The sequence below is a fragment of the Coffea arabica genome, chromosome 5c (genome assembly GCF_036785885.1).
Source record: "Coffea arabica cultivar ET-39 chromosome 5c, Coffea Arabica ET-39 HiFi, whole genome shotgun sequence".
Taxonomy (NCBI): domain Eukaryota; kingdom Viridiplantae; phylum Streptophyta; class Magnoliopsida; order Gentianales; family Rubiaceae; genus Coffea; species Coffea arabica.
In genome coordinates this window covers 1,952,811-1,979,806 of record NC_092319.1, presented here as the reverse complement: position 1 = coordinate 1,979,806, position 26,996 = coordinate 1,952,811, and the positions used below count along the sequence as shown (strand labels likewise).

Below are 26,996 nucleotides of genomic sequence, written 5' to 3'. Positions count from 1 at the left end.
TTTTCCATTAAAGGTCAATCTTTAATTCATCTCAAGTTCTAGAATTGCCAAAGAATTCCAAAATAATTCTACCAATGCACATTTCATACATTTAGTATTTTAGACTACTCAAATGAATATCATAAAACTCTTGTAAACCTAATTAAACGGTGACATTGGCCATTTAATATGTAATTTTTCACCAAGCCAAATTAAGCATCAAATTAGCAAAAATTCACCAAATTTACCAAATATTCACAAACTCATGATTTATTCATCATCAATAATCATAAACAACATTAACAAGTGCAATAAAAATCACCAAACTTCATAAAGACAAGAAATTCGAAAATGCCAAAAATGTGAAAAATTATTCACAAGTGGCAATAATTAAAAGACAAAATTTAGTGAAAAGTTGTTACTTAAACTTGTTGAGTGTTGATTAGGATATAAGCAGAGTAAAAAGCCCCCCGAAATGCAGTCCAATTCGGCCCCAATTGAATGGTTCAAGAAGGTGAAACCCTATCTCAAAAAGCTTGCAACCGAATTTAAAGTGATTTTTGAAAAATTTTGAACCATGAAAGCTTCTCCAGAGGATGAGAGAATTGTTTTGGTGAAGTTGGTCGGGAGATTTGATGGTTTAAAGAAGGATTTTGGTGAGTAGTGTGTGTTTAAGATGTGATTATTGGCATATTTGTTAAGAAGAAGAAGAAGGAAATGAAGGAAACCCATGCGCAGATTTCCTTTAAAACTTGAAGCAACTAGAATCCGGCCAAAAGCTAAAATATTTTTTTCTTGCCCTGCATATCCTGCCTTGAATCCAACTAGAATTTGACCGGATTTACTTTAGAAAACTACAATTTTCTATAGTTTTTTCTCCAATTCTCTTGTCCAAATTTCCGCATTTCACCTAGTATCCAACTATTTTCATGCTACTTAAATAAAATCCAAATTTAACATTGAAAATGCATCTTTTTAAATCAAATACAATTGAAAACACATGATCATGCTATTGGAAATGAGCTGGAAAGTAGTGTGAACATAGAGCAAATTGCAGAATTCTGGCTACAATACGCGACCTTGGAATATGTGACCTGAAGTCGTGCATTCAAGGCTCGTGTATTCTCCTTGGTGGCGTTTTCTTGCTTCTTTTCTGCTCCAATTCCTCTCTGATACTTCATGCAAGATGTTCATTTTGTTGTTCATACATTGCTCCAAGAATACTTGCATTGAATATCTACTTTCCTTTCCAAAACATTTTTGAATCGAGCCCTAATGAAGTTGAAATGCATCCGACTTGATTCAACATTTGATAACTCTTCTCAATTCCTACAAATATAACCAACATTTGCACATCAATTGCTCAATTGAAATTTACAAAATTAGAAGCTTAAGGAACAAATTTCATCTTAAATCATCCTATTTTGTACCACAAATAAACACAAAATGATACTTATAACCATGTACAATATGCACTTATCACATGCATTAATATAACTTTAAAATGAAACACTTTAAATGCATGAATACATCAAATGAATATGAAAACTCCCTTTTTGCCTCGATGTAGACACTTTTGCACTTTAGATGACTTGCATGAATCCTTATTGTAACAACCTATAAAACACACAAAAACACAAATCAAACACTTGAAAATTGCTAAAAACAAGAAATCGTTGGGCTGCGTCCTAACAAGCGCTTCTTTATAGTCATTAGATTGATTATATAATCTTATTTTTTAAGGAGGTTTGTTAATAAGTAATCTACAATTTTAAAATGTGGTAGATCAATAAAAGATGGCTTGATTATATGAGCCATATATCCAAATGATAAGAGAGGTGGAAGTCACTTACCAATCTCAAGTAATTCATGAATATTACCTTGAATATGCGTCACACGATTACTCGCCAAAGTACAAGAATTTATTGGGCAATAATACTTTTAAAACCTATACTTTCTTGACACTCCTCAAGAAGTATTAAAAATGAGTCATTAGTACTCATCCCATGAGATTCAAAGTTAGCTCCAAAGGTATTATCATGTGAAATGGATATTTCTTCATTGAAACTCACATTAAATTCATTATTTTCATCAAAATGTAATCCACTTTCACATCCAACATTCTCACCATTTATAATAGGGTCAATTTGCATATAATTAGAAGAAATAACTTCACACAAATCACACAATTGGCCTTAAATTCTACTAAAGTGAGAAGCTAATTCATCTATTCTTTCCTCAACCCTATCAAAACGATCAGAAGTCACATTAGCTAGCCTTTCCAAATCTGAATCAAATTTATTAGAAAAATTTTCTATGACTAGCTCTCAAGATGGTTTAGAATCATTAACTAATGTTTCACTTTCAAATTTCCAAGGTAAAGGTGTATTACCTAACATTTCAATTGCTAATTCTGAAAATGACTTTAGTACATTTTTGGAAACAATTAGGTTTAAAATTATAAAAATATGAAGAATCACTGTGATTATATTGATTATCCGAACCGTAAGCATAACATATATCCTAATTTGGATTGCATTGATCAAAATTAGAATTATAATATGCAAATTCACCATAATAATCCATATTTTGTATTTACATACGTTCATAAGTAGCATGATAACATCCAAACAAGTCACAAATTACATGATAGAATTAAAAGTATTAACATTCCTCTTTTGTTCAATCAAATACATAATGGTGTCTAATTGAAATTTTAACGTTATATAATGAAGTTTAACCTTTAAATTCCTTTAACCATTTTCAAAAGATATATTCGCGGTACTTTCTTGGTTATCTCTATTCATAGAGTTTTGTATATGGTAATAATCTATTGCTGATCTTCCACTTCTCATGCATTGTCCTCCCATATTTATTACTTTTCTTAAGTCCCTAAACATGATTTCAATGTAACTTAGAAATAAATGTAGTCAAGAAGAATAGGTGACTCAACACATACAAAAACATAAAAATAAAGACTCAACAAACATGTAAGAAAACTAGACACAACGAACACAAGAAAACAAATAAAATGTCTAAACTAATAAATTTACTTTTCACATTGACATTACCACAAATCTTCCCGAGCAACGATACCAAAAACTTGATGAGCACGGGGCATGCATACAAAATTAAGCCAATCCAAGTCAAATTTTGCATTTTCAAATTTCTAAATACCCTACACATAATTTTCTACAAGTATGGGGATCGAGATTGAGTATAGGGTATTAAAAAATCGAACCCATAGGGAATAATGGACACCTGCCGACACTACTAAGGCTCCTCTATTATTTAGATGATTAACAAATTGAACGAAATAAAACTATGCTAAAATATGAAAGAAAATAGCAAATGAAAGCTCCTTAGGCCACGATATCATTAACTACTCATGTAATTGCAATTTTTGGATTATTGAGTACTATGATCTCAGTTAGTTATGGCGAAATTCCCTTATGCACGTAAAACCTACTCTCGTAGTGAATCAACTACACTTATAACTAATTCATACCTACTCTGGTAGTTATGAAATTAGCTAAAAATTTATTACCTCTATGAAATTACATGGAACAAATCACAAAAGTTACAAAGATACACCTCTACTCTCGTGAGTATATTTTCTAGGGATAGCACTCTCTTGAACTAGTATTAAATTCCAATTCTCATTGCAAATCTAACACCTTTAAATAATTACAATTAATGTCTAATTAATTATGATTAAAAAAGCAAAGAACTAAATAACTTGCTCAAAATAGTAGTATCGAATAGTCAAGAATTCAACGCAGTACAATCATATGAAGTTCAACCAAAACCCAAGGTATAAACTTTAGAAACACATATTGAAAATTAAATCTAAACTTGTATATTAACTAAATTTAGAATCAATTATGAAAGATAAAATGCTGGGAAAGTAGAGTAAATCTTATCATATGAGCTCTCTCCTTGCCTTCTTCATCGTCCAACTTCATCTTCATTTAGCTAATATACAAGAAAGGATGAACTAACTAAAAAAAATTATCCTATACTACCCTGAACTAAAGAGCTAAGAAACTAGCTAAGAACTACATTGTTGTGGTATTTTCTTGCACTTCTCCAAACTCTTCCTTGATTCTTGAAGTAAATATGTTTATAGAGAGAAGAAATGATTCAAAAGATGGCTTTAGATCCACTCTTTTACAACTAAAAAAAAAGTCTCCAAATTCGTCTTTCAAAAGTAGTGAAATAATGAAGGTAAAAACAAGTTGCACAAATGGAAGCTGTAAAGTTTGGCCGGAATCTCTCCAGCAATCTGGTTGGAATCTTGGTCAGATTCATGGTGGGATTCCTCACCTATTTCATTTCTTCATCTTTTTGCTTCTTTCAAACTTTCTACCATGAATCCCTCCCACAATCCGGCTAGAATCTATGAGGGATCCTTGAAGGGATTCAGCTAATTTTCTTCTACTACAAGTTTCTTTATTTCCTTACTCTTGTGCCTTGATCTACTCTTGAAACTTGCCATCCTTGCAAATTTTAGGATTTCAATCAACATAATATAAAATTGTTTCTTGCCCCAAGTGAAGTCCATTTTCAACTCCTACAAAAATAATAAAAAAATGCAAGTAAAGGGGACAAAAAATCTCATTTAAGCACTAAGTGGCATTTAAAACCAATTCTAGCCAAAATGGACCATGTTTTTCTTATAATATTGAAAAAGTAATTACAAGTAACATAAAATGTTATCCAAATACAACACAAAATAGTCACTTATTAGGAACCTTTAGCACTGATGGTAGAGTAAAATATTGCGAGAGATCCTGTAGTGGAGTCTGAAAATCAACAGCTTTTAAAAGCAATCCATTTAGCAAGTGAACTGCTATAGTAATTGCATCAAGCCAATATTGATATGGAACATTCATACCAATCAGTATGGCATGAATTGTTTTTAATATATGCCAATTTTTCCTATTTGCCACTCTATTTTGCTGTAGGGTTTGAGTACATGAAATTTCATATATGAGACTATTAGTAATGAAGAAATCTTGTAACGGTTGATTGTCATATTAGCCACCATAATCTGACTAGAGAACCTTGATTGTAGTTTAAAACTATGCGTCAATCATTAAAAAAATATTTAAAAATATCTAGTACTATATTCTTATGCTTCAATAGATACAACCAAGTCATCAAATTACAGCCATCGACAAAGGTTACAAATCAACGAATACTAGCAAATGAAGTAATCAGTGAAAGTCCTTAAACATCCAAATGCATCAAACCAAAAGAAGTATTGCACTTATTAAGACTAATAGGATATGGGTTCTATGACTTTTGGCCAAAGTACAAGTCTCACATTTCTTATTGGCAATATTAATTTAGAAAACAAATCCAGAAATACGTGCTTCATGTATCCAAAAGAGGGATGACCTAATCGCCGATGCCAATCTCTCACTCTTTAGTATTATCGGTGTTTCTCATCTGATTTGCTCTACCTGGACTGAAATCATTTATGTAGTATAAGCACCTCTACTAGTACCACAATCAACTATTTCCTTTTCGAGAATATCCTGAAGGATACTTACTAAACCAAATCTGTTGGTTAGTAAGGCGTTGAAATCCAAATATTCTCCACAGGAATCCATTCTGCAGTGTAACATCTCCAAAAATGCATCCTGGATTTGGCAAGGACTCATGGGGGCAAGAAGTTTAATCACTGCTGGAATGATTAGAAGGATAGGAAATGGAAGGAGTACAAATATTTGGAGACACAAGTGGATCCCAGACACTGAAACAGGGAAGCCAACTACTAGTCGAGGGAATCATTGTGAGCTGGAAAAGGTGGAGGAGCTTATTAGTCAGCATAGGTGGAACAGAAATATTATATTCAGATATTTCAATAGAAGTGATGCTCAAAAAATTCTAACTATTCCTCTGAGCCTGGCTGATAGGGAGGATAGCTTCTATTGGCAACCAAAGGAGGGAGGGGTGTACAATGTCAATTCTGGATATAAGTTTCTGATGAAGCAACACAGAAAGAGAGATAGGTGCAGGCAGGGAGGAGCTAGCTCTAGCTATACAGCAAGTGATTCGCATTTAGCTCAGATGTGGAATACACTTTGGAGGTTAAACATCAAACATAAAATCAAGTTTTTCATATGGAAATGTATTCAAGGTGCTCTGCCTGTGAGAGCAGCAGTATATAGACGAACGGGGGTGGGGGATCCGATATGTAAGATGTGTGGAACAGCACAGGAAACAGTTGAACATCTTCTGCTGACTTGCCCCCACACGGAAAACATATGGAAGGCTTCTCCCATTCAGTGGGATGGAGCAAAGGAGCAGCAGGGAGATTTCAAAAGGTGGTGGCTAAGAATCTCAGAAGCAAGGCACAGGACAGAAGGGATGGAACACATTGACTTAACCGCGAACATCCTGTGGCAGGTGTGGAAAGAAAGAAAGAAAAGAGAATTCGAGAACACTACCATTGATCCTCCCTTCAAATCTATAAGGAAAGCACATTCTGATTGGCTAGAGCAGCAGCAGCTAGAGTACAAGGGGGAAGGAGAGAGCACAGAAGAAACAGCCCCTAGGCAAGAAACTCAGGATCAGAGTTATGTAAAGGAAGGAGAAGTGCTAATGGAGGTGTCTACAACCATGAAACAAGGGCAGCTATTCATGGGAATTGGAGTCACAGTTAAGTTTTTTGCAAGCAATACGATGATAGGGTGGGTAATGAAAGACATCAGTTCTGGAAACAAACTCCTAGATGAAGCTCTGGCACTGAAACTAGTGCTGTGTAAAGCAGTGCATCGTAAGTGGAGCAATCTTAAGCTGAGAGTTGGTAACAAAGAACTGTGGAGACAATTGAAACACCAGAGTCCAGCGGACAGCAGAATGGCAACAGTACTTGAAGACATCTCTCAGTTACAGAGATTGTTTCGCATGTGCTCTTTTGGTTTGAATAGGGAAGAAGAAATGATAGTCAGCAAAAAAATGAGTGTTGATGCTTTAAGCATTATTGTGGATGAGGAGCGACAGCTTCCTCAGTGTCTTTGAACACTAGTGTGTACAGTTCGATCGAGCCGTTGCTCGTGCTTGTAATTTTTTACCTTTAAAGCAATGAAATCATCTTATCGTTTCGACAAAAAAAAAAAGAGAATATCCTGAAGAAGACAAAAGGTTGGATATATGAGTGCTACACAATTAAGTTTGACTGCTATTGACTCATAGATAGTAGCTTATTTGATAATGAGGGAATTAATAAGGTATCAAGTAAATAAAGAATAATGATAAAAAAACAGCCACATCCACTGTAACTGGATATTGAACACCTTTGGCCTTAGAAGTCATTAATTGTCTCCACTAAGTAACAGATGAAAAATCATTTGGATCCTATATCATATGATCAGTGGCGCTGAATCTACAATGCAGTCACTATCAAGTTGATTAAGGCTGCACAAGCCTTGATGCTGACAAGTCTTTGAGACATCAACAAGAGGAACAAAATGCAAGTGGCTGATTCCACTGAATTGGTAGCTAAAGTTGCCACTCTTCCAGTGCTTTCATTTTGATCAGTAACATTCAATTGATCAGCTCATCAATTTTGTCCTTTGCACTTTTTCCACCATGTTGGATACCTTGCAGTTTGAAATGCACATGGGTATAGCTGTCCCCTTCATTTGGCACTTTGGTTTGATGCAACCTAATTGGCCCACTTTTTGCTCCCTTAGATGCCATCATAGAGCCGATTGTATTTTCTTCCCCTATCAACATTATCGATTACCTGGTGTCCTTACATCAAACATAGGCATATGCCTCTTTCACTAGTGGGAACGGTTTCATTCGTAGTATATCACTGCAAATCTTATTCAATCAGTCATCTAGCCCATTGAGAAAAATGTACAGCCTTTGTTCCTATATGGGAGAGTTATGCTACAGATATCTACAACATGCTCCATTGGGTTTGGCCAACAAAAATCGATCTCTATCCATAAGTCTTATAAATTGTTATAATACTAGTCAATCGGCCCTCCCACTTGTCTCAACCTGGTCATTTTTTGCCGCAAATCTTGCAGTTCGAACGTATCAGCTCCATTGAAATATGTTGTAACAATTACATCCCATACCGCTTTTGTATTAAGGAAACAGATGAAGTTATAGATCAGGAATGGATCCATGTTGTTTATGAGGCATCTCTTCATGATTGAATCTTCAGTCGACCATTGTCAGGATGTAGGATTTGTCGGTAAAGATTGAGGATTTTTGCTAATATATCCCAATTTATTCTTGCCCGAGATATACATCTCAACAACTTGAGACCACAAGGCATAGTTGGTGTCATCCAACTCAATGCCAATATTCGTCATCGATGGATCACTGCTTCGGGTAGCCTTCTAGGTCCTGGTCCTGATCAAGACTTCTTCCATTCACACAGTCATCTTCTAGCATGGAGGTAATTTCACCATATTTCACCACTTCAAATAATTCTGCCATGGACTTTGACTGTTGTGTGTTTTTGTTTATTCCCAGGACTGCTAATACTTGTAGCCATGCTTTGGCTCAATTTGCAGTTAAGTCAGTTAGGATAATTGAATGGGAGGGATCATTCCCATCTTGGTTATCAGAACTAGCTAGGAAAGATATGGGGGTAGTTACCCCGTTTTGTAATTAACTCTTGTAATTTCAAGTGTTAATATATATAAAATTGGTATCGTTTGTCATAAAAAAAAAATAATAATTCTGCCATGGTTCTTGATTTAAAATTGTATCAGAGTAGCACTTGAGCAAAGACCATAAAATCCCTGCTCTGGTACCATGTTAAGAAGAAAGAGTTTTGGCCATATATCTCATGTATTTCACACAAATATTACGATAATATGACACCAATATAGGCTGACAATAGGATAAGGTACAATGAATCTAGACAAATATTCAAAATGGTAACTAATCTATTCTATCCTTATCTAATCCCTAATTGCTATACAGTTTTAATTTAAAAGAGAAGATAATTATAAGGGATAATTCAGAAACCCCCCTTGAGATTTTTGGCACTTTTAGTGACCTATCATGATATTTCCAAAATTACACTAAACTCCCTTACTTTTATATTTTTGGTGGCAATTCAATTCAAGCACCATTAAAAAAGTATGTTCATGAGTGAGATGATATTTCTATTCTACAAATGCCTTTTTTGCAATAACCTAAAACCATGTTTTAGCAGCAACACCACAACTAGTTTTATGCAATAGCAATTTTTCTCATTCTTGTGCAGTTTATGCTAGTTTTCTCATTTTTCTCATTTTTATGCAATATAACTCCACAACTATCTCTATTTGGGATATGAACTTCAATATTTGAGGTGAAAAGAAGTGATTCTGCTGTGCTATATTGCAAGTTGATAGTGAAAGTTTTGGAATAGAAATTATGGCCTCTTCAAGCCATAGTGAGGAATCATAGAATTCGTCCACAGCTTTCATCATTAAGAACAAATATTTCGGCTACAATCACAAGACTATAATGAAGATATTTGAGAGCGAAAAGAGTCCAGACAAGTTATATTTATGTTGTGCAAGGTGCAGGTACTTCAAATGGTACGATGAAGTTGAAGAAGAAGAAGTTAGCCGTCGAAGAGGATACAACAATTCAGTGAAAGAAGAAGTTAATAGTAGAAAAGGAGATGGCAATTTAGTGAGGCATGATAAGAGTTTATTTTACGTATTTTTAGTGTGTTTTATTAGTTAATTTTGGTTTGATTATTTAGTTTTATAACTAAAATAACTAAGGTTTTGGTAAAAAACTACATTTTATGTTAAAGTGGCTAAACATTGCATTTTATGGATTTTTATGGTAAAAACTTCATATTTTGTAGGTTTAATGATTCAATCATCAATGAAGTATATTGAGAAGATATTTGGAGGATTGAAGATGGATTAAAGTGGTGAAAATAAAATATGAAGTGTAAAAGAAGAAATGCAATTTGAATCAAGAAATATCAGCTTTGACAACTCAGACACATTTTCGTATTTTGACTATATCTGGAGCTATACATGTTGGATTGAGATGATCTTTATATCATTTTGAAGCTAAGAGATAGATCTACATTTGGTATGAAGACATCAAAGTCCAATTCAGCCGTTTTCATAGTCCAAAAGTTGAAATACCGAAATTCAACTCAGCTGTCCAAAGTGGAAAACAGAGTTCTGACCAGTTTTTAGTATTTTGGTCATATCTCAGGCTACAAAACTCCGATTGGGATGATTTCTAGAGAATTGGAAAGCTAACTCAAAGGGCTACAACTTTGGTGTTTTACACAAAATCCAGTTCGGCTGGAATCATGGAGAAAATCGCAGTTGAAGTAAGGCCAAAGTGAAAACGCGAGTTGTAGCCGCGTTTTGTATAGGCGCGTTTTCTGGCCGAAATTCTGTAATTTGCTCAGTCAATTCTCTTGTGTTCAGACTACTTTCCAGCTATAAGTTGTAAGAGAATTCGGTGCACATGCTTCAGAAGACAAAAAGTAAGAGGTATAGCCAAAATTCCAAGTCCAAAACCATTGTTTTTGACTTTCTTACAAAATGGAGATTTGAGAATCATTATAGCAGAAAATTTGGACTGGAGAAGAGCTCTTCATCAGTTTATATGCAGAGACATTTTGGGAGGTCTAAAAAAAATCATACGGGAGAGAACTTGAAGTGCAGAAATGTAGTTCTTTCATTTCCTTAGTGTAGGATAGTGTAGTAAGTGTAGTTAATCCATTCTTGTATAATAGCTAGATTAGGATGAAGATGGAGATGAAGAAGGAGGAGTTGAAGCTCAAGTGACATGGGTTATCTCTACTCCAATTCTTTATCTTTTGTATTGGATTCTTAACTATGGTTATTATGCAAGTTCTGAAATTTATGTTTATTATTTGTTTCTAAAGATTATGCCTTGGGTTTGGTTGAACTTCCTATGATTGTTAGTATTTATTATTTGGCTATTTGATTGCTAGTATTTGAGCAAGTTATTTAGCACTTTGGCTCTTTAAATCATGATTAATCTGGTACCATTAATTGTGATTATCTAAGGTGTTATTTCTGCAATGAAAATTGAGATTTAACATTAGTTCAATAAGTGCTAAACATGGGGAGTACACTCACGAGAGTAGAGGTGCACCTATGGGGTTTTGGTGATTAATTTCATGTAATTTCATTGAAGAAATGAACTTGTAGCTAATTTCATAACCATGAGAATAGGTATGGATTGGTTATTAGTATAATTGATTCACTACGAAAGTAGGATTCAAATGCATAAGGAAATTACACCATAACTAGCTTAGATGTAGTACTCAATGATCCAAATATAGCACTTGCATGAGTAGTTAGGGATACCACAACCTAAGGAGCTTTTATTTGTTATTTTGTATAATTTCAGTAGGTTAAAATTGTTATAATTCATTGATAGTCTAAATAATAGAGAAGTTTTAGTAATACCGGTAATTGTTCACTCTTCCCTGTGGGATCGACCCGATATATACCCTAAACTACTAGTTGATCTGTATACTTGCAGTGAACGAATGTAATTCGGTATTTTTTAGCTTGTACGTATGTAAAATACCCGTCAAGGCAATTGCAATTATTATTGTTAATTAGACATCAAAAAATAGTCTAGTGAGAATGACGGTAATTCCAATTATTGTTATTAATTACACATCAAAAAAATAATTATTCCTCTTAATTAATCGTGGTTATTTCTTTTAATTAAATCATGGGATAATTTTTTCCAAATAAATGTTAGTAATAAACCCAATGTCTTTCGACAAATAAGTTATTTTAGCCCTAATGATGTAAGCAAAGGTTTCCAAAAATCTAACAAGAGAGGTTAGTGTAACTGTTAAAACAGTGAAAGTGCTAGAAACCTTAAGGAAGGCTTCTGAAATTATCTCTAATTATAACCAACTCACAACAACATGGCCTAGTCGAATTGATGTTTGGATTGAATTTAATAACTATGTTCTTAACTATTAAAGAAGACGTCACCATACAAAAAATTAGTAGTATTCGCATTAAAGAAACGCCTTGTGCCATTCATTTTATAAAACTCTATAATTTTTTAACTAGTGGGACTTCAATATTTTCTAGTCTGGTCACAACGTTCCTCATGTTGATTCTCTTGTGAGGCGAATCGCTTAGACAGAGTAGCCCAACATGAAGAACAGACAACAAACACTGCTCCATCAGACAGAAGTTCTGATCTTCTTCGTGAATTAAGTTTCTGTCAACAACTTCTATTACTGAGTTTGCCTCTACAGATTTGCTAACCCATTGCTTCAAGTTCAATTCTTCACCAAAGATATCATCAGTTGGCTTTTTCCCTGTGAATGTTTCCAGCAAAATTATGCCAAAACTGTAGACATCACCACTTGTAGACACTATTCCTTTCTCTCCATATTCTGTAACAATAATTGGCATTAAGTGTTTCTTAACATTTAGAATAGTTAACAAGAATATCATAGTTTAGAAAAAGGAAATTAGAATTACCTGGTGCCATATAACCAACTGTGGCTAAAGTTTTGGTTTGAACCATAGTTTCCCCATTGCCAAAGATTTTGGAGATACCAAAATCACAGACGTGTGCAACCATATCTTCATCTAGCAGGATGTTGCCAGGCTTCAGATCACAATGAACAACAGCTGGTGCGTGATTGAAGTGAAGGTATTCTAAAGCCAACGCCACATCAACAATAATCTTAAACCTTTGTACCACGTCCAAGAAATAATTTTCAGAATGCAACCATTTTTCAAGGTTCCCATTTGGCATATACTCCAGTACCACGGCTCTAAAATCACGATTAACACAGCAACTGTGGATTCTTATCAAGTTTCGGTGACGGATGCTGGCCAATACTTCACATTCTGCGTCAAAGTTCTTGGTTACTTCCCTAGATTGCAGATGGAAAACTTTTATCGCGACTTCGGATCCATCGAGGAGTGTCCCTTTATATACAGAACCAAAACTTCCAGTTCCAAGTAGATAGTTCGTGCTGAAGGAATCTGTCGCTTCTAGTAGCTCTTCGTAAGAAACCCTTCGCCAATAAAACTGTTGAAGTAATGATCCTTCACCTGGTGATATCTCACTTGATATTTCCCTGCTTCGTCTTTTTATTGCCAACAAAAATGTGACGATTGCAACAATTAGGATAGCAAACACGATTGGTGGTAAAATGTACTTCAAAATGTTTCTTGACCCTGAATGGGAAGGTGATTTTGTTTTGCAAGGTGGCAAATCTAACCTTGCAAAGCCACATAACGCAAAATTTTGCAAAAATGATTGAGCAGTAAAGTTGGCAAATGGCCCACCGGTTGGAACTTCGCCTTCCAGTCTATTGAAAGACACATTGAAGTAATTGAGGCCTCCAAGCTTCACCAATGACTGTGGAATTGTTCCAGAAAAATCATTGTGAGACAAATCCAAATACTCCAAGCTTATTAAATTTCCCATGGATTGAGGAATGTGACCTCGAAAAGTATTGTGTGCCAAGGACAAGAAAACAAGTGATTGAGCAGCGCTGAAAGAACTTAGAATATCACCGGATAATTGATTCCATGATAAGTCTAATTCTATTATGACCTTAAGATTCTGAATCTGCGAGGGAATATCACCACTTAAAGAGTTCGAAGACAGGTTCAGACTTAAGAGATCGTTAAGGTTCCAAAAACTCAATGGGATTGTAGATGTCAAATTGTTGAGGTGCAAGAAGACTCTTCTCAAGGATTTGAGTTCCCCTAAGCAATCTGGTATTGGACCAGTGAGCATGTTTTCATTCAGATACAAGTCACCAAGCATTTTCAGTTGGCAAAGCTCAGCTGGGATGGAACCTTGAAGCCCATTGTGTTCTAGATATATACGATCCAAATGAGCTAGTTTTCCAATTGTAGAGGGGATGGATCCTGTGAATTCGTTGCTATCCATGTTTATGGATTCCAAGCTGCTTATGTTTCCAATTTCACTTGGAATGGTGCCCTTAATATGGCTTCCAAAGGCATTGAACACAGTAACAGTTTTTGAGAAATTCCCAATTGAAGTTGGAAGGAAACCATTGAATTGATTCAGTGATAGTTCCATTTTCTCCAACTCTCTGCAATTTGTCAAAGAAGAGATGAACTTTAGTTCTGGGGTTGACGATTCTCTGGTGAAATTGTTTGCTCCGACAAAAAGTCTTTTGAGGAATCTTAATTTGCCAAGGGTAGTTGGTAAAGGGCCAGTAAAAGAGTTAAAGTTTAAGGAAAGGAAGGTGAGCTTAGATGCATTGGATATAGAGCTTGAGATCATTCCCGTGAATTTGTTGTTGTCTAGATTAAGCACTTGAAGATTAGGAAGTGTAGTCCACATGCTAAAAGGGAGAGAGCCATTGAAGTTGTTCTCATCCAAGCTCATCCTACTTAGTGATGACATATTGAATACCTGTGGGTGAACATGGCCTGCTAGGTTATTACTTCCAAGATAAAGCGTTTCCAGTTTGGGGTTACCAATCTCACTTGGTAATTCACCTGCAAAAAATTTAGCATCTTTAAAATAGTAGAACTCTTAAGATGCCTATTAAGTTCTACTTCTCTCATTTCTTTGTTTTACACAATGAAAGAAAGTAGAGAAGAATGGGGATGGATGAAATCAGGGGGAAAATGTAAATGGAAATTCACAGTCTTGTTTATATAAATGGCTATGAAAATATTGGATAAATTAATCTAATTTGAGTTACGTCTAGAACTAACAAATTGACCCTTTTATTAGTCTTTTTTTTGTTGTTGACATTTAGATACTAAGAATAATCTGAATGCAAAAATTTTCAAAAGGGAAAATGTCCAGTTTCATTCCTTCAAAGTTGAAAAAAAAATTATTTTCATCAATCACATTTAAAACAAATCAAGATCATCTTTTGAATTTGTCATTTTATCCCATATCGGGAGTTTTATAAAGAAATCTCTCCTCTTGGTACTTATAAATATAGTGGGTTTGATTGAATTTAATTGTGCTAAAGGCAACAGCTCAAGTGCCGTATGCACCAGTTCAAGAGAGTTTTAGCTGGCTCACATCCCAGTCTAAGATAGATTTTGGTTAGGCATCAAACCAAAAGAGCAAGTTATGGGTCTTTGGGCTGTTAAATATTTAGAGTCTTTTGTATTTTCAGTTTTAGATGCTTTTTGGGCCTTGGAATTATTTCTTAGGTTTTGTACTCTATTTCTATTACAATAAATCTGCTATCCCTTTACCCCTTTTGGGCCTTCTGGGTTTCTCTATTTGATTTGTTATTATTTTTATTGGGTTGCCAAGAACTCTATTGTTCTTGTTGATCAATTTCTTGGGACCAAATATAACATTATCGACTACATTATGAAGAGGTACTAGTGTCATCTCAAAACCAATTTAGATTAACTTTAAAATTGAGTCGGATGCATGCATAGGACTTCAGAGCCTAAATGGAAAGATAAAATTGTTTCTACCTTACATCAAATGAAAAAATGACCAATTTCATACCTCACAATTTTTAAACTATATTTTTCGTGCTCACATTTAAAAGGATGCATTTATCAATGAAAAAATGAAGTTTAATTTGTTATTTACTTCTGTTCCAGTCATTTGGTTGACAAATAGCCCCTGCATGTATACACATGTGCTAGGGTGTGCTTAACCATGTCAATGGATATAATCTTATCCAAATCCAATTCAAACCCAATATACTTGGATAAGGTTTGAACTTAATTTCTCAAACCTAAACCCTACTAAGATCCAGACTCTGTGTGAGAGTCACAAGTCTGGGTAGAGTCTAATTCATTATGATTTATTCCCAAATTCATATCCAAACCAAACCCTACTCAAACCCATGTATATATTAATAAGGCTAAATATTTATATATGTTATGGTTGTTTTCTTTTTCAAACTAATAATAGTTGTTATTACAATTGGTACAACCTTTTCAAGGAAAGAGAAAAAATAAAGGCAAACAAATGAAAGATTAGATGTGTAAATGCACATGAAACTTTGAAAATAAATAAAAGATTGACAATAATTCTTCCTTTGAGTTCATAACATCACATTCAATTTCTTGAATGTTAATTTTATTATTTAAAAACAAAAATGTATGGTATTTATGTTTTTTATGATACTTATGTTATTTTTGAACTTGATATATTTTTTAAAAATTTTCACTTTAGTTCTTCACTATATGTTCAAAAAAATACTCACATATATTCATTGGATACCCAAGTCCATGAGAGTCTAGATCTAGGTTTATTTTTCCAAATCCATAAGCGTTTGGTCCTTGATTTAGATCTAACTAAATTTAGTGGATCTAGATCGGAATAAAAAAAGTCCAACTCACACCTTACCCATTGGCATGTCTAGGTGTGCTATTCCTGGTCAGAGAGTTGATGGGAATTGGGATTATGGGATGAAATTTATACTATTTCAAAATGTGGAGGATGATTTTGCATCCTTTGAATGTAGGGAATGAATTTTTTTTCCCAAATTAGAGAGATAAAATTGGTCATTTTCCCCATATGTTCTAGAGGGAAAGAATTTTACCTTCCTATTTAACAACCTAAATATGATATGCAAGTCATTGGAGTGTGCAACTCTTAGCTGGAAAGTACATTGAAATTTAGTTTTGGACGAAAGTGTATATTTTCATAATGCCAGATATGATTTTGAAACACATTTATTGTAGGGTACAAAATAAATATTTTTGAAAGTATAAGGGACAAAGTTGGGCATTGACCCTTTGCAAAATGCTTCTATACGGTTTTCGACGTAAATGGACACCAATGTTTTAAAAACCGGACCGTTAATTGAACCGGTGAAGTGAAAGGGTCGAGGTTCAACCGGTCGGACCGGTTCAACCTCGGTTCAATGAATTTTTTAAAAAATTATTTATATAAATATATATATGTACAAAATAAGACATGTAATGGATTAATTTAATACTTTATATGATGAAAGGTTTACTATTTTTTAATAACTTGGATTTTTTAAATTATAAGTTAAAACAAATAAATTTCATCTCAATTTCAATTATATCTAAATCCAACCCAAAAATATCACAATATTTTGAAATTATACAAAATTCACGTCTATGAGAATTTAGATATTGTGAACTTAAATTTTAATTTACATTTTAGAGATTGCAATTTAAAAAAGGAAGTTTGGAGTTCGAAGGAAGTCAAGAAAATCGAAAATAGAAATGTAAACTTGATAAGAAACAAAAAATGAGATAAAAGTGAGTGGTTGTAGCATTAAATAATTTGGGTTAAAAAATAATTCTTTTTTAACTTTTTTCAATTTAATGGACAAAAACAAAATTAAAAGATGGAAGAAAACATCAATAAATTAAAAATAAAGAGGTTTGATTAAAAAGGGAGCGACAAAAAAAAAAAAAGATGATAGAGAGAGATAGTTGAAAATTAAAAAGAAAGAGCCATGAGAGGATGATATTTTGTAAGAAAAATGAAAAAAAGAAATATGAGTGTTTGATTTATATAAATAAGTTATTAAAAAAAACTAATAAGATGTGATGGTGCAATGGTTAATACATTGGTCTTCTATTACAAAGGTCTTGAGTTCAAATCTTGATAGCTGCATTTTGCAAAAAAAAAAAAAAAAAAAAGTTGAAAACCGGTTCAATAGCGGTTCAACCGCGGTTTTTACGGTTCGACCGATTCTTGACCGGTTTTCTGGCAAAGTCAACTATGGTATTGAACTGGACCTGTGCCATGGCCGGTTCGCAGTTCAACCGGTCGAACCGGCCGATCCGGTCCGGTTTTCAAAACATTGATGGACAACATTGTTTTAATTTTTATCCTCTCAGCTTTACAAGACAGATTAGGATTTCAGCGGTAGTAATTTCATTACGTATTTGACCAAACAGTTTGTGGTCTGGATCTTCCTCTAGTTGTTTAATTTATCCTTAAATAGCATGCTTGCACTTTGAATTATTTTGGATATATTAAACCCTAAACTTTCATATTCGTCTCATTTGAGTTAAAGGTGTTAACAGAATTAACAACTATTTTGTGCATGCATACCACACATCTGTTAATAAGCAAGTTAATCAAAAGGAAATAAGCAAGAAAGGGAAAGAATTAGGAAAGAATAGAAATCTAATTTATTTAAGCTTTGTAAGTGAAACTTAAAAGCCAAAGAAGAGGAAAAGAATGTAAACAAAAGATGATATGATGTTTTGTTTTGGCAAAGGATGTAAACAAGGCAAAGGTTTAAAAGTTTTTTTAAAAAAGAAAAAAAAAAGAGGAAAACAAAACATAAGAAGAAGGGCGGAGAAGAGGAAGAAAGGCGAAGAAGGAAAGGGAAACGAGCTACACAGAAAGTCAGGAACCTCTTCAAACTAGTAAATAAATATTCAACGATCATTTATAGCTTTTTCATTATTTAAAATTGACCCCTAAATATTTAGCTAACTATAATTATGCCTATGAGCTTTTCTAAATTTTCATTTTTAGCTTTAATATCTTTATTTTTTGCAAAGAGGTCATAGAAATTTAGTACTAAGCTGGTCAATTCGTATTTAAAGCTTCCAAACATAATATTTGAGTTAGGTTTAAAGGGTATTGAATTATAAAATGTTTGGAAATAAAACTTGAGAAATTAAATGAATATTTTTATTCTTGTTAACAATATACTTTTATGTACTCTAGCATGTAATATAATAAATTTTTTAATTAATATATTTATAACATAATACTAATGTCATCTGATTCTTAATACCAATCCGATCCGATTGAATCCATTGACCTATAACCCCCAACCTCAACCTAATCACTGCCTAGTCCAAGATTCAAAACACTGGTTAAATCATGTTTTGCACCCCTAATTGGGAGTTGCATTTTGAATCCATAAACTCTAATATTTGGAGATATCAAGCTTTCTAGCTTTGGTTTAATCTATTGTTGCAAACTTTTTTCTCTATTTGCATAGGCATACAAAAACATTTATCCAATATATGGCACACCTCATCATCATATAAAGAAATTTTTTCATATGTTTATTTTCAGTATTTTTATTTTCTCATGTGTTTTCAAATGTGAGTGCACGTATATGTATATGTATGTATGTATCTAAATATAGTCATGATAATAACTTAGAATTGAATAAACAAAAGTTATGAGTGAACATGTAAAATAAATAGGATGAAAAATTTGAGTGCCAATGGGTAATACACTTGTGCTAAGTAAAATTTGACCCGTTGACTAACTGTGTGACGGCGCTCATGAAAATCCATTGATTTTCTTAACCCAGTGAAAGGAAAGGTCAAATTGAGAGGAATATGAAAGTTATGGTGCAATGTGACCAAAATGAGAATGGTAATAAATCAGGGGTATAACTATAAAATGGAATTTGTCGCATGTATGTATCCAGACGAAACTCTTCCGAACAACAATGTAGGCACATTAAACATATGGAGGTAAAGTACATACCTGTCAGCATGTTATAATCTAGAAGAAGGTTTTGGACCGATGTTAGGTTCCCAACCCTGTTTGCAATGCCACCCGTGAAGTTGTTTTTTGATAAATCTAGAGTTTCAAGGGTCTTGCATTCCCATATGAACGAGGGAATCGAGCCAATCAGCTGATTGGTTGAAAGATGTAGCTCTTTGAGTGCTGGAAGGTTGTAAAACTTGTCTAGCGGTAAGCTTCCTGTGAGGCTGTTGTTAGACAAATCCATTACTCTCAAAGAGGATATATTGAAGATAGGCCATGGAATTGTCCCTGTCAGAAAGCTACTCTGCAGGTTTAGTATCTGCATGCTGCTAAGATTTCCAATTTCCATTGGAATTCCGCCTGCATGAAATATGAAAAATTCATTCATTCAGTCTATCAACCAAAGGAAATAATGTTAGGATCCAAATGCGGAATAAACAACTATTGAGATATCAAGTGTACAATAATTTAATGAGAAACAACCATAAGCATGAAAGATAAATGATACACAATATTTAACGTGGTTCGACTCCACCATTGAATCTACGTTCACGGAGAGAAACCTGTTCTTTATTATGAAAGAAAAACCTTATTCAAGAATACAACTTGCACCGAAACCCAACCCTACCATCTCTCATCTCTCAAGAACCCTCTCTTACACTCCATGTATAAGGCTACATGATGCTCCTTGTGTGTCTCTGTAGTACGTCAATCTACCTATTTATAGAGAACATTACTGTCAAAAAAATCAAATAACAATTGGAAACCAATACTATTTCCTAAACTCATATAGAGTAGAAAATTACATTTAATTCTAGCTAAATAGGGCTTTACTTGACTACTACTCCAAGTAACTAAATCCAATTAGGAAACTAGTTACTTCCCACACCAAATAGGAATCTTGGCTAAAAGAAATTAACCCAATTTCCTAACAAATCTCCACCTTGGCAAAAATTTCTTTTAACAACCATTTCTTTCAACTACCAAATAATATGGTACCAAACTACACATCCGAATCAATACAATCCTTATACCAAATTGATTCAATCGGCAAACGAACATGTGTAGTTACTCTGAATCCAACCTCCAGTTGACTCGTGAGAAGGTGCCTCAATTCACCATCTCCTTTTGCAGGATTTCTTCTCACCACTATTTACAATCTGGGATCCCCTTCTGTGAGTTCTAACCCTAACCATTGAGGCAACCAAGTGGTAAAATCACCATATTTCTTCTCAGGACTGTCTCGCCATGTGTGGTTTTCAAGACTCCACCTAAAACGAAAAACTCGTAACTGTCAGAGTCTTCTGGCACATGGAAATTAGATTTCTTTATTTCTTTGGGACATATGCCACACCACCCAAAGAACATAACCAAAAAACCTAAAATCCACCGAGATGAAGTATCAACCGTTGGAGGTATGAAAAAGTCTCCTCCGATTCACGTCCAAAATCAATATTGGGCTCCACTTTTTTCTTTGACTCTTGAATCACCTGCCTAGATTCACCGTCAAGTATCTCCATACTTTTTGATTTTTCATCCTTCACCATCAATGCTTTTTGCCAAGCCATTGAAACAAGGATACCACTCATTAAATTGTTCAATTAGTAACAGCTACCAATCCACTTGATCTCAATAGTTAACTAGGATCCAACTACGAATCTTGAGCAACCCAGTCTCGCAACCAAGCTCTGATACCACTTGTTAAGATCCAAACGCGGAATAAACAACTATTGAGATATCAAATGCACAACAATTTAATAGCAAATAAGCCATAAGCATAAAAGATAAACGACACACAATATTTAACGTGGTTCGACTCCACCATTGAGTCTACGTCCACGGAGAGAAACCTGTTCTTTATTATGAGAGGAAAACCCTATACAAGAATACAATTTAAACCCAAACCCAACCCTTGTATACCATCTCTCATCTCTCAAGAACCCTCTCTCACACCCCATGTATAAGGCTACATGATGCCCATTGTGTCTCCTTGTGTGTCTCTGTAGTATGCCAATCTACCTATTTATAGAGAACATTACTGCCAAAAAAATCAAATAACAATTGGAGACCAATACTATTTTCTAAACTCATATAGAGTAGAAAATAGCATCTAATTTTAGCTAAATAGGGCTTTACTTGACTACTACTTCAAGTAACTAAATCCAATTAGGAAACTAGTTACTTCCCACACCAAATAGGAATCTTAACTAAAAGAAATTAAACCAATTTCCTAACAAATAAATGGCTATCTTGAAATTTGGAAAACAGGCTAGGATCTCGTTAATCTATAAAATATATGGATTTATACTTTACTGGTGATAAATGCCCTTCATAATTTGCTTCATGGCCAATCTTAGTCATGTTCATGCGAAAAATTTAACCAAATTGACTAGATTGTGCTATTATTTTACAATGATTCTGTTATTATTTGCCTCTTCAGTTTGACTTACATGTATATTAACAAATAATTTTGAGAAGATTTCAAATATCCGATCTCTTAATGTTCCCATTAAGGTGTAATGAGAATATACAGGTATTACTGTTTGAAGTTTCATTCGCTAAGTACAAGCATGTGAATTGGAAAATGAAGAAAAAGTTAAAGAAAAAAAAAGAAAAGAAAATAACATGTACAGTGGCAAATTAGTGCAAAAAAATATTGGTGGATTGGTAAATGGAAGAGTATTTTTTTTCTACTCTCTCAAGTGTCACAGCAAAGAGATTGGGGGTCAATGGTTGGATCATTCCAACCGATACTAAGAACCGAATAACGTGATCATAACGTATGCAAAAATACTATATATATAATTATTAAATATGCCTTTTGTTTCTCTTTTTAATTCCCCACCGGTTCCTACCTTTCAAACTCTTAAAATTGTATTAAAATTAGATATTTAATTTTGGATAAATTACATTTTACCCCCCTGTGGTTTACCCCTTTTTTACATAACCTTCCTATGGTTGCAAAAGCTATACATGACCTCCTCATGGTTTGGATTAAAGTGTCAAAATAACGGAAATAGTCACTCGTAATGGAATTTCTAAAAATGTCAAAATTATCCTTATAAATACATGACACATTAATCCCGTATGATTTTTATATTTTACCGTATAACCCCCTTATGGTTTAATATTTTACCATATAACCCCCTTATGATTTTCAAAATATACACATAATCCCCATTGGTTAATACATAAATTTCAACTTTACATAAGGGTAATTTTGACATTTTAGGTGACGCCGTTATGAATGATCATTCCCGTTACTTTGACTCTTTAATCCAAACTATAAGAGACTTATGTATAGCTTTTGAAATCATAGGGAGGTTATGTAAAAAAAATGCTAAATCACAGGTGGTAAAGTGGAATTTGCCCTTTAATTTTCAACTTTCCAGTGTCAATTGATGACTCTAGAACTCGATACAAAGACATATTGGAAAAAATTTAAAACAAAGGCAGTTAATTTCATATTAGGAAAAGTTCGTGGGAGCCTTTATAGTTGCTCAAACACATAATATTATAAATTTCTACGCTTCCGTCATTTTGTATAATGCCAGATGACTCCCTAAGGTTTCAAAATAGCCACATAACTCCCCTGTAGTTTTATGTAATGTGGAAAATGGACGGAATGCTCTAAAAGTGCATATGATCAAATTATAATATCCACTTAATCCCCTATAGTTTGCATAAATATCCACTTTATTTCCCTGTGATTTTTATATCTATGCACGTAATTCCCCTATGGTTTTACACAAGGTGGTTAAGTCGTTATTTGATTTAGTATATAAGTAAGGGTACTACTAATATTTCAACTAATGACATTACATAGACCATTTTCTGTTAAATTTCTATTTTACATGAAACAACAGGGGAGTGAAATGAATATTTTGAAACGTTAGAGGATTATGTGATAATAAATAAAAGGGTAAATTGCATTTTACTCTCATGTGGTTTAGTATTTTTCTACATACCCCCCTATGATTTTAAAAGTTATACATAACCCTCTCATGGTTTGGATTAAAGTGTCAAAGTGACGGAAATAATCATTCGTAACGAAACTTTTGCAAATGTTGAAATTATCCTTATAAATACATGACACACCAACCCCGTATGATTTTTGTGTTTTACCATATAATCTCCTTATGATTTAATAATTTATCATATAATCCCCTTACGGTTTTCAAAATATACACATAACCCCCCTTGGTTAATAAATAATTTTCAACTTTATATAAGGGTATTTTTGACATTTTAGGTGACTCTGTTATAAATGATCATTTCCGTCACTTTGACACTTTAATCCAAATTATGAGAGGGTTATATATATTTTTTGAAACCATAGGGGATTATGTAAAAAAGCACCAAACCACACGGGGGTAAAGTGGAATTTGCCCTAAATAAAATCACATGGAGGATATTACTATTTTTTATAAATATGGGGGGTTATTATAATAAACATGGGGGGTTATTAGCAATTTACCCTTTTATTTTTCTTCTTTTCACATACTCGAACATTGAATGATAGTCTGATACTTCATTTTGTGGACTTCGGAGCTTAGTTCCTCGCTAAAACAGTACTCATGCTCTATTCTCTTCGTAACCTTATTTTTAATGTTTTGATTACTTCTTTTCTTTTGTCACACATAACAAACCCAGTCTTTTTTTTCTGATTGTACCAATTTTTAATCTGATCAGGTTTTAGACCAAGTTTTTGTAATAATTTAACCGAAAACCTAATTGTTTTGCAATTCAACTGATCGAACCGATCAACTAGTTCGAGTTTAAAAACACTATTTGTAATTGATGGCTTTAACGTAGCTAGGATGATACAAAGTTTATATTAATTCTGTGGTTGGATTAATTTCCAGCAATATGGCAAACCTACTAAAAAATATGGTAATTTGCCAAAACAAAAAAAAAACATTGGAAACAAATTTACAGCCATTGTCATTTTAGTACCCGTCGAGCAAACAAATAAGGGCAATTGTTGTAGCAATGCAAAACAAGTGTACCTCTTGATTAGTGGGCCATGTCTTATCTTCTGTTGGTTGGTGGGGATGATTTTACTTGTCCATTTTCTTGACTTGAGTAGTTGAGTGGCTACCGAAGAAGCCACTACATTGGAAAATATATATGAAAAAAATATATAGGGCCTATCATTTACTTCCCACCAATACCGAACCCCGTAAACATGCCAATTAGAAAGAAAGACTAATCTTCCTTTTTCACGAAGGAAAGGATAAAATATAGAAAAATCCTTTATAATTTCAAAACATACACTCCATTATCTTGTGATTTAAATTAATTTAAAAAGTGACGAAAATAGTCTGATTTAATGGGTTTGAAATACGCACGTTTTTTTTTTTACTTGTATTTGCATTGAAAACAAATAAATTTTTAGTTGATATACCTATTATACTCTTAAATTTATAATATAGAAAAGCTTCTTGTAGTTAAACAAGTTTATAGCAAAAGATCCTTATAGTTTCAAATAATATAATCCGATATCTCATGGTTTGAACTAATGTGAAAAATTGATAAAAAATCATTTAAATTAATGAGTTTGAGGGTGCTTGACTTGGAAAATAATTTTTAAATCAAAATTTTAGCCAATCTACATAATAAACCCCTTAGAGCTCATAAAATTCTAAAAAACAATCCAAAACTTCTAAATACACTCACCTTATTTCTATACACAAAATAAATAAATGAAAATTTTCAAGTATAATTTACCTTATTTATACACAAAATAAATAAATAAATAAAAGTTCCTAAATAAAGTCAACTTATTTCTAGACACAAAATAAAATACCACTCTCATCTCTTCCTCCACCACCACTCCCACCTCTTGCCACCACCACTTCTACACTTTCCACCACCATCCTTCCCTCTATCACCACCCCCCTTTGGTTACAAGAAGGAGGTGAGGAGATGTAGAAAACGGGTCACAATGGAAGGGAAGTGGGGGTGCAGTGGAGGGGAAGGAGGAGGAAGACCGGGGGGAAGAGAGAGGAGGAAGACAATGATGGGGGGGTAGGGATTGTGATGTAGGGGAGAGTGGCAGTAGAATATGGAGAATGGTGATTGCAGTGATAGGTAAACATAGAGGGCTTTTCCGTAAGTTGACTTAACTATAGGGAATTTTTTCCTAGGTTTGCTTAATTAGAATAGTTGTTAGAAGGTCTTTTATACATATACATATACATATATATATATATATATATATATATATATATATATATATATATATATATATATTAGTGTAATTGTATCAATTCTTCAGCCTCCGTTAGTTTTGACGATTTTCGTTGCTATTTCAAATTAGTTCAAATCACGAGAGGCGAAAATATATATGATTTGAAATTGAAAGGAGCTTTTTGTAGTTTAGTTTAACCACAGGAGATTTTTCCGTATTTTACCTTGGAGAAAATATTGATAATAAAGCATCACATAATATCTTCACGTAGCATAAGTTACAATGCAATTTTGGTATGGCTAGAAAACTGTAAAAATGTAAATAAGATTGCAAATGGACAAATACGGAATTAGCAAATTTTCTCATAACACCTAAATATGAACATAAGTTTGAAGTGGAAATGGAGTTCACACCTGTAAAAATGTTTCCCCCAAGAGATAAATCCTTAAGCTTGACCAAGTATCCAAGTGTTCTTGGAATCCGGCCATTGAACTGATTGTAGGACAGTGACACATGCTCAAGGTCTCTGCAATTATATAACTCCGATGGAATTTCACCTTGAAACTGATTGACTGAAAGGTTCAGTCCTTTGATCTGTTTCAACTGATGATTGCAGATATCTATTGGGAGAGTACCAGATAAGCTATTCTCTGCAAAGTCGATTTCTTCCAAGGATATATTGAAGATGCCAGATGGTATGGACCCGGTAAGCTGGTTACCTCTAAAAGTTAATGTCCTCAAGTTGGAAAGATTTCCAATCCCTTTTGGAATATTTCCTTCCAATAAATTGTACCCCAGATTCAGTTTCTCCAGATTTGAGATATTCCCTAACGAAAGCGGGATCGCACCTGAGAAGGCGTTGTTGTTGAGAAGAAGAAATCGAATTTCTTGCAAGTTTCCAAACCATGAAGGGATTTCCCCAGACAAGTTGTTGTATCCAACATTCATCTGTTTCAAACTTATCAGATTAGCTAACTGAAGAGGGATGAAGCCACTGAAATTGTTATGGCTGAAATCCAGTGAAGTCAAGAATGTGAGATTTCCTAAATGAGGAGGAATTATCCCTCTAAGGCTCCAATTAGAAAGATTCAGAGCTGTAACCCTTTGGCTCTTGAAAGCACAAGAAATCCCAGTCCAGTTGCAGACAAAGGTTGTGGAAGACCAATTGTCCAAGAAGCCAAAAGGATCTAAAGAAATATGGCTTTTAAATTCAAGAAGAGCAGATAGATCTGTGGTGAGATTTTGGGGTGGTATAATTGCTTGGTGAAGCATAAAATAATTTGCCATCAATAAACAAGCAATGAGGACATGAATTTTCACCATTTTGAGTAGGAAATAAAAACTAAAATGTACTTTGATGCAAATCCTAGCACATGTGTACATA

General features: G+C 33.8%; 1 protein-coding gene across 2 annotated transcripts; it reads right to left on the bottom strand.

Moving 5' to 3' along the window:
- Positions 1-11,836: 11,836 nt before the first annotated feature.
- On the bottom strand, positions 11,837-26,970 carry LOC113689775 (uncharacterized). 2 transcript variants are annotated; one of them, XM_072050412.1, is made up of 5 exons: positions 26,026-26,970; positions 19,417-19,779; positions 13,223-14,480; positions 12,471-13,087; positions 11,837-12,382 (listed from the first exon to the last, which is right to left on the bottom strand). In XM_072050412.1, exons 1-5 carry the CDS (start codon positions 26,933-26,935, stop codon positions 12,033-12,035), a joined length of 3,498 nt encoding a protein of 1,165 aa, XP_071906513.1. In that variant the 5' UTR covers positions 26,936-26,970; the 3' UTR covers positions 11,837-12,032. The 2 variants fall into 2 exon arrangements, with proteins under 2 accessions (XP_071906513.1, XP_027063351.1); XM_027207550.2 differs by having other exon boundaries at positions 12,471-14,480.
- Between the last annotated feature and the right edge of the window lie 26 nt (positions 26,971-26,996).

Coding starts and splice junctions, on each gene's coding strand:
- LOC113689775 (XM_027207550.2), bottom strand. CDS start 26,935: ATGGTGAAAATTCATGTCCTCATTGCTTGTTTATTGATGGCAAATTAT. Junction 19,780..26,025: donor TGGGGGAAACATTTTTACAG/GTGTGAACTCCA, acceptor TATTTCATGCAG/GCGGAATTCCAATGGAAATT. Junction 12,383..12,470: donor AGTTGGTTATATGGCACCAG/GTAATTCTAATT, acceptor TTATTGTTACAG/AATATGGAGAGAAAGGAATA.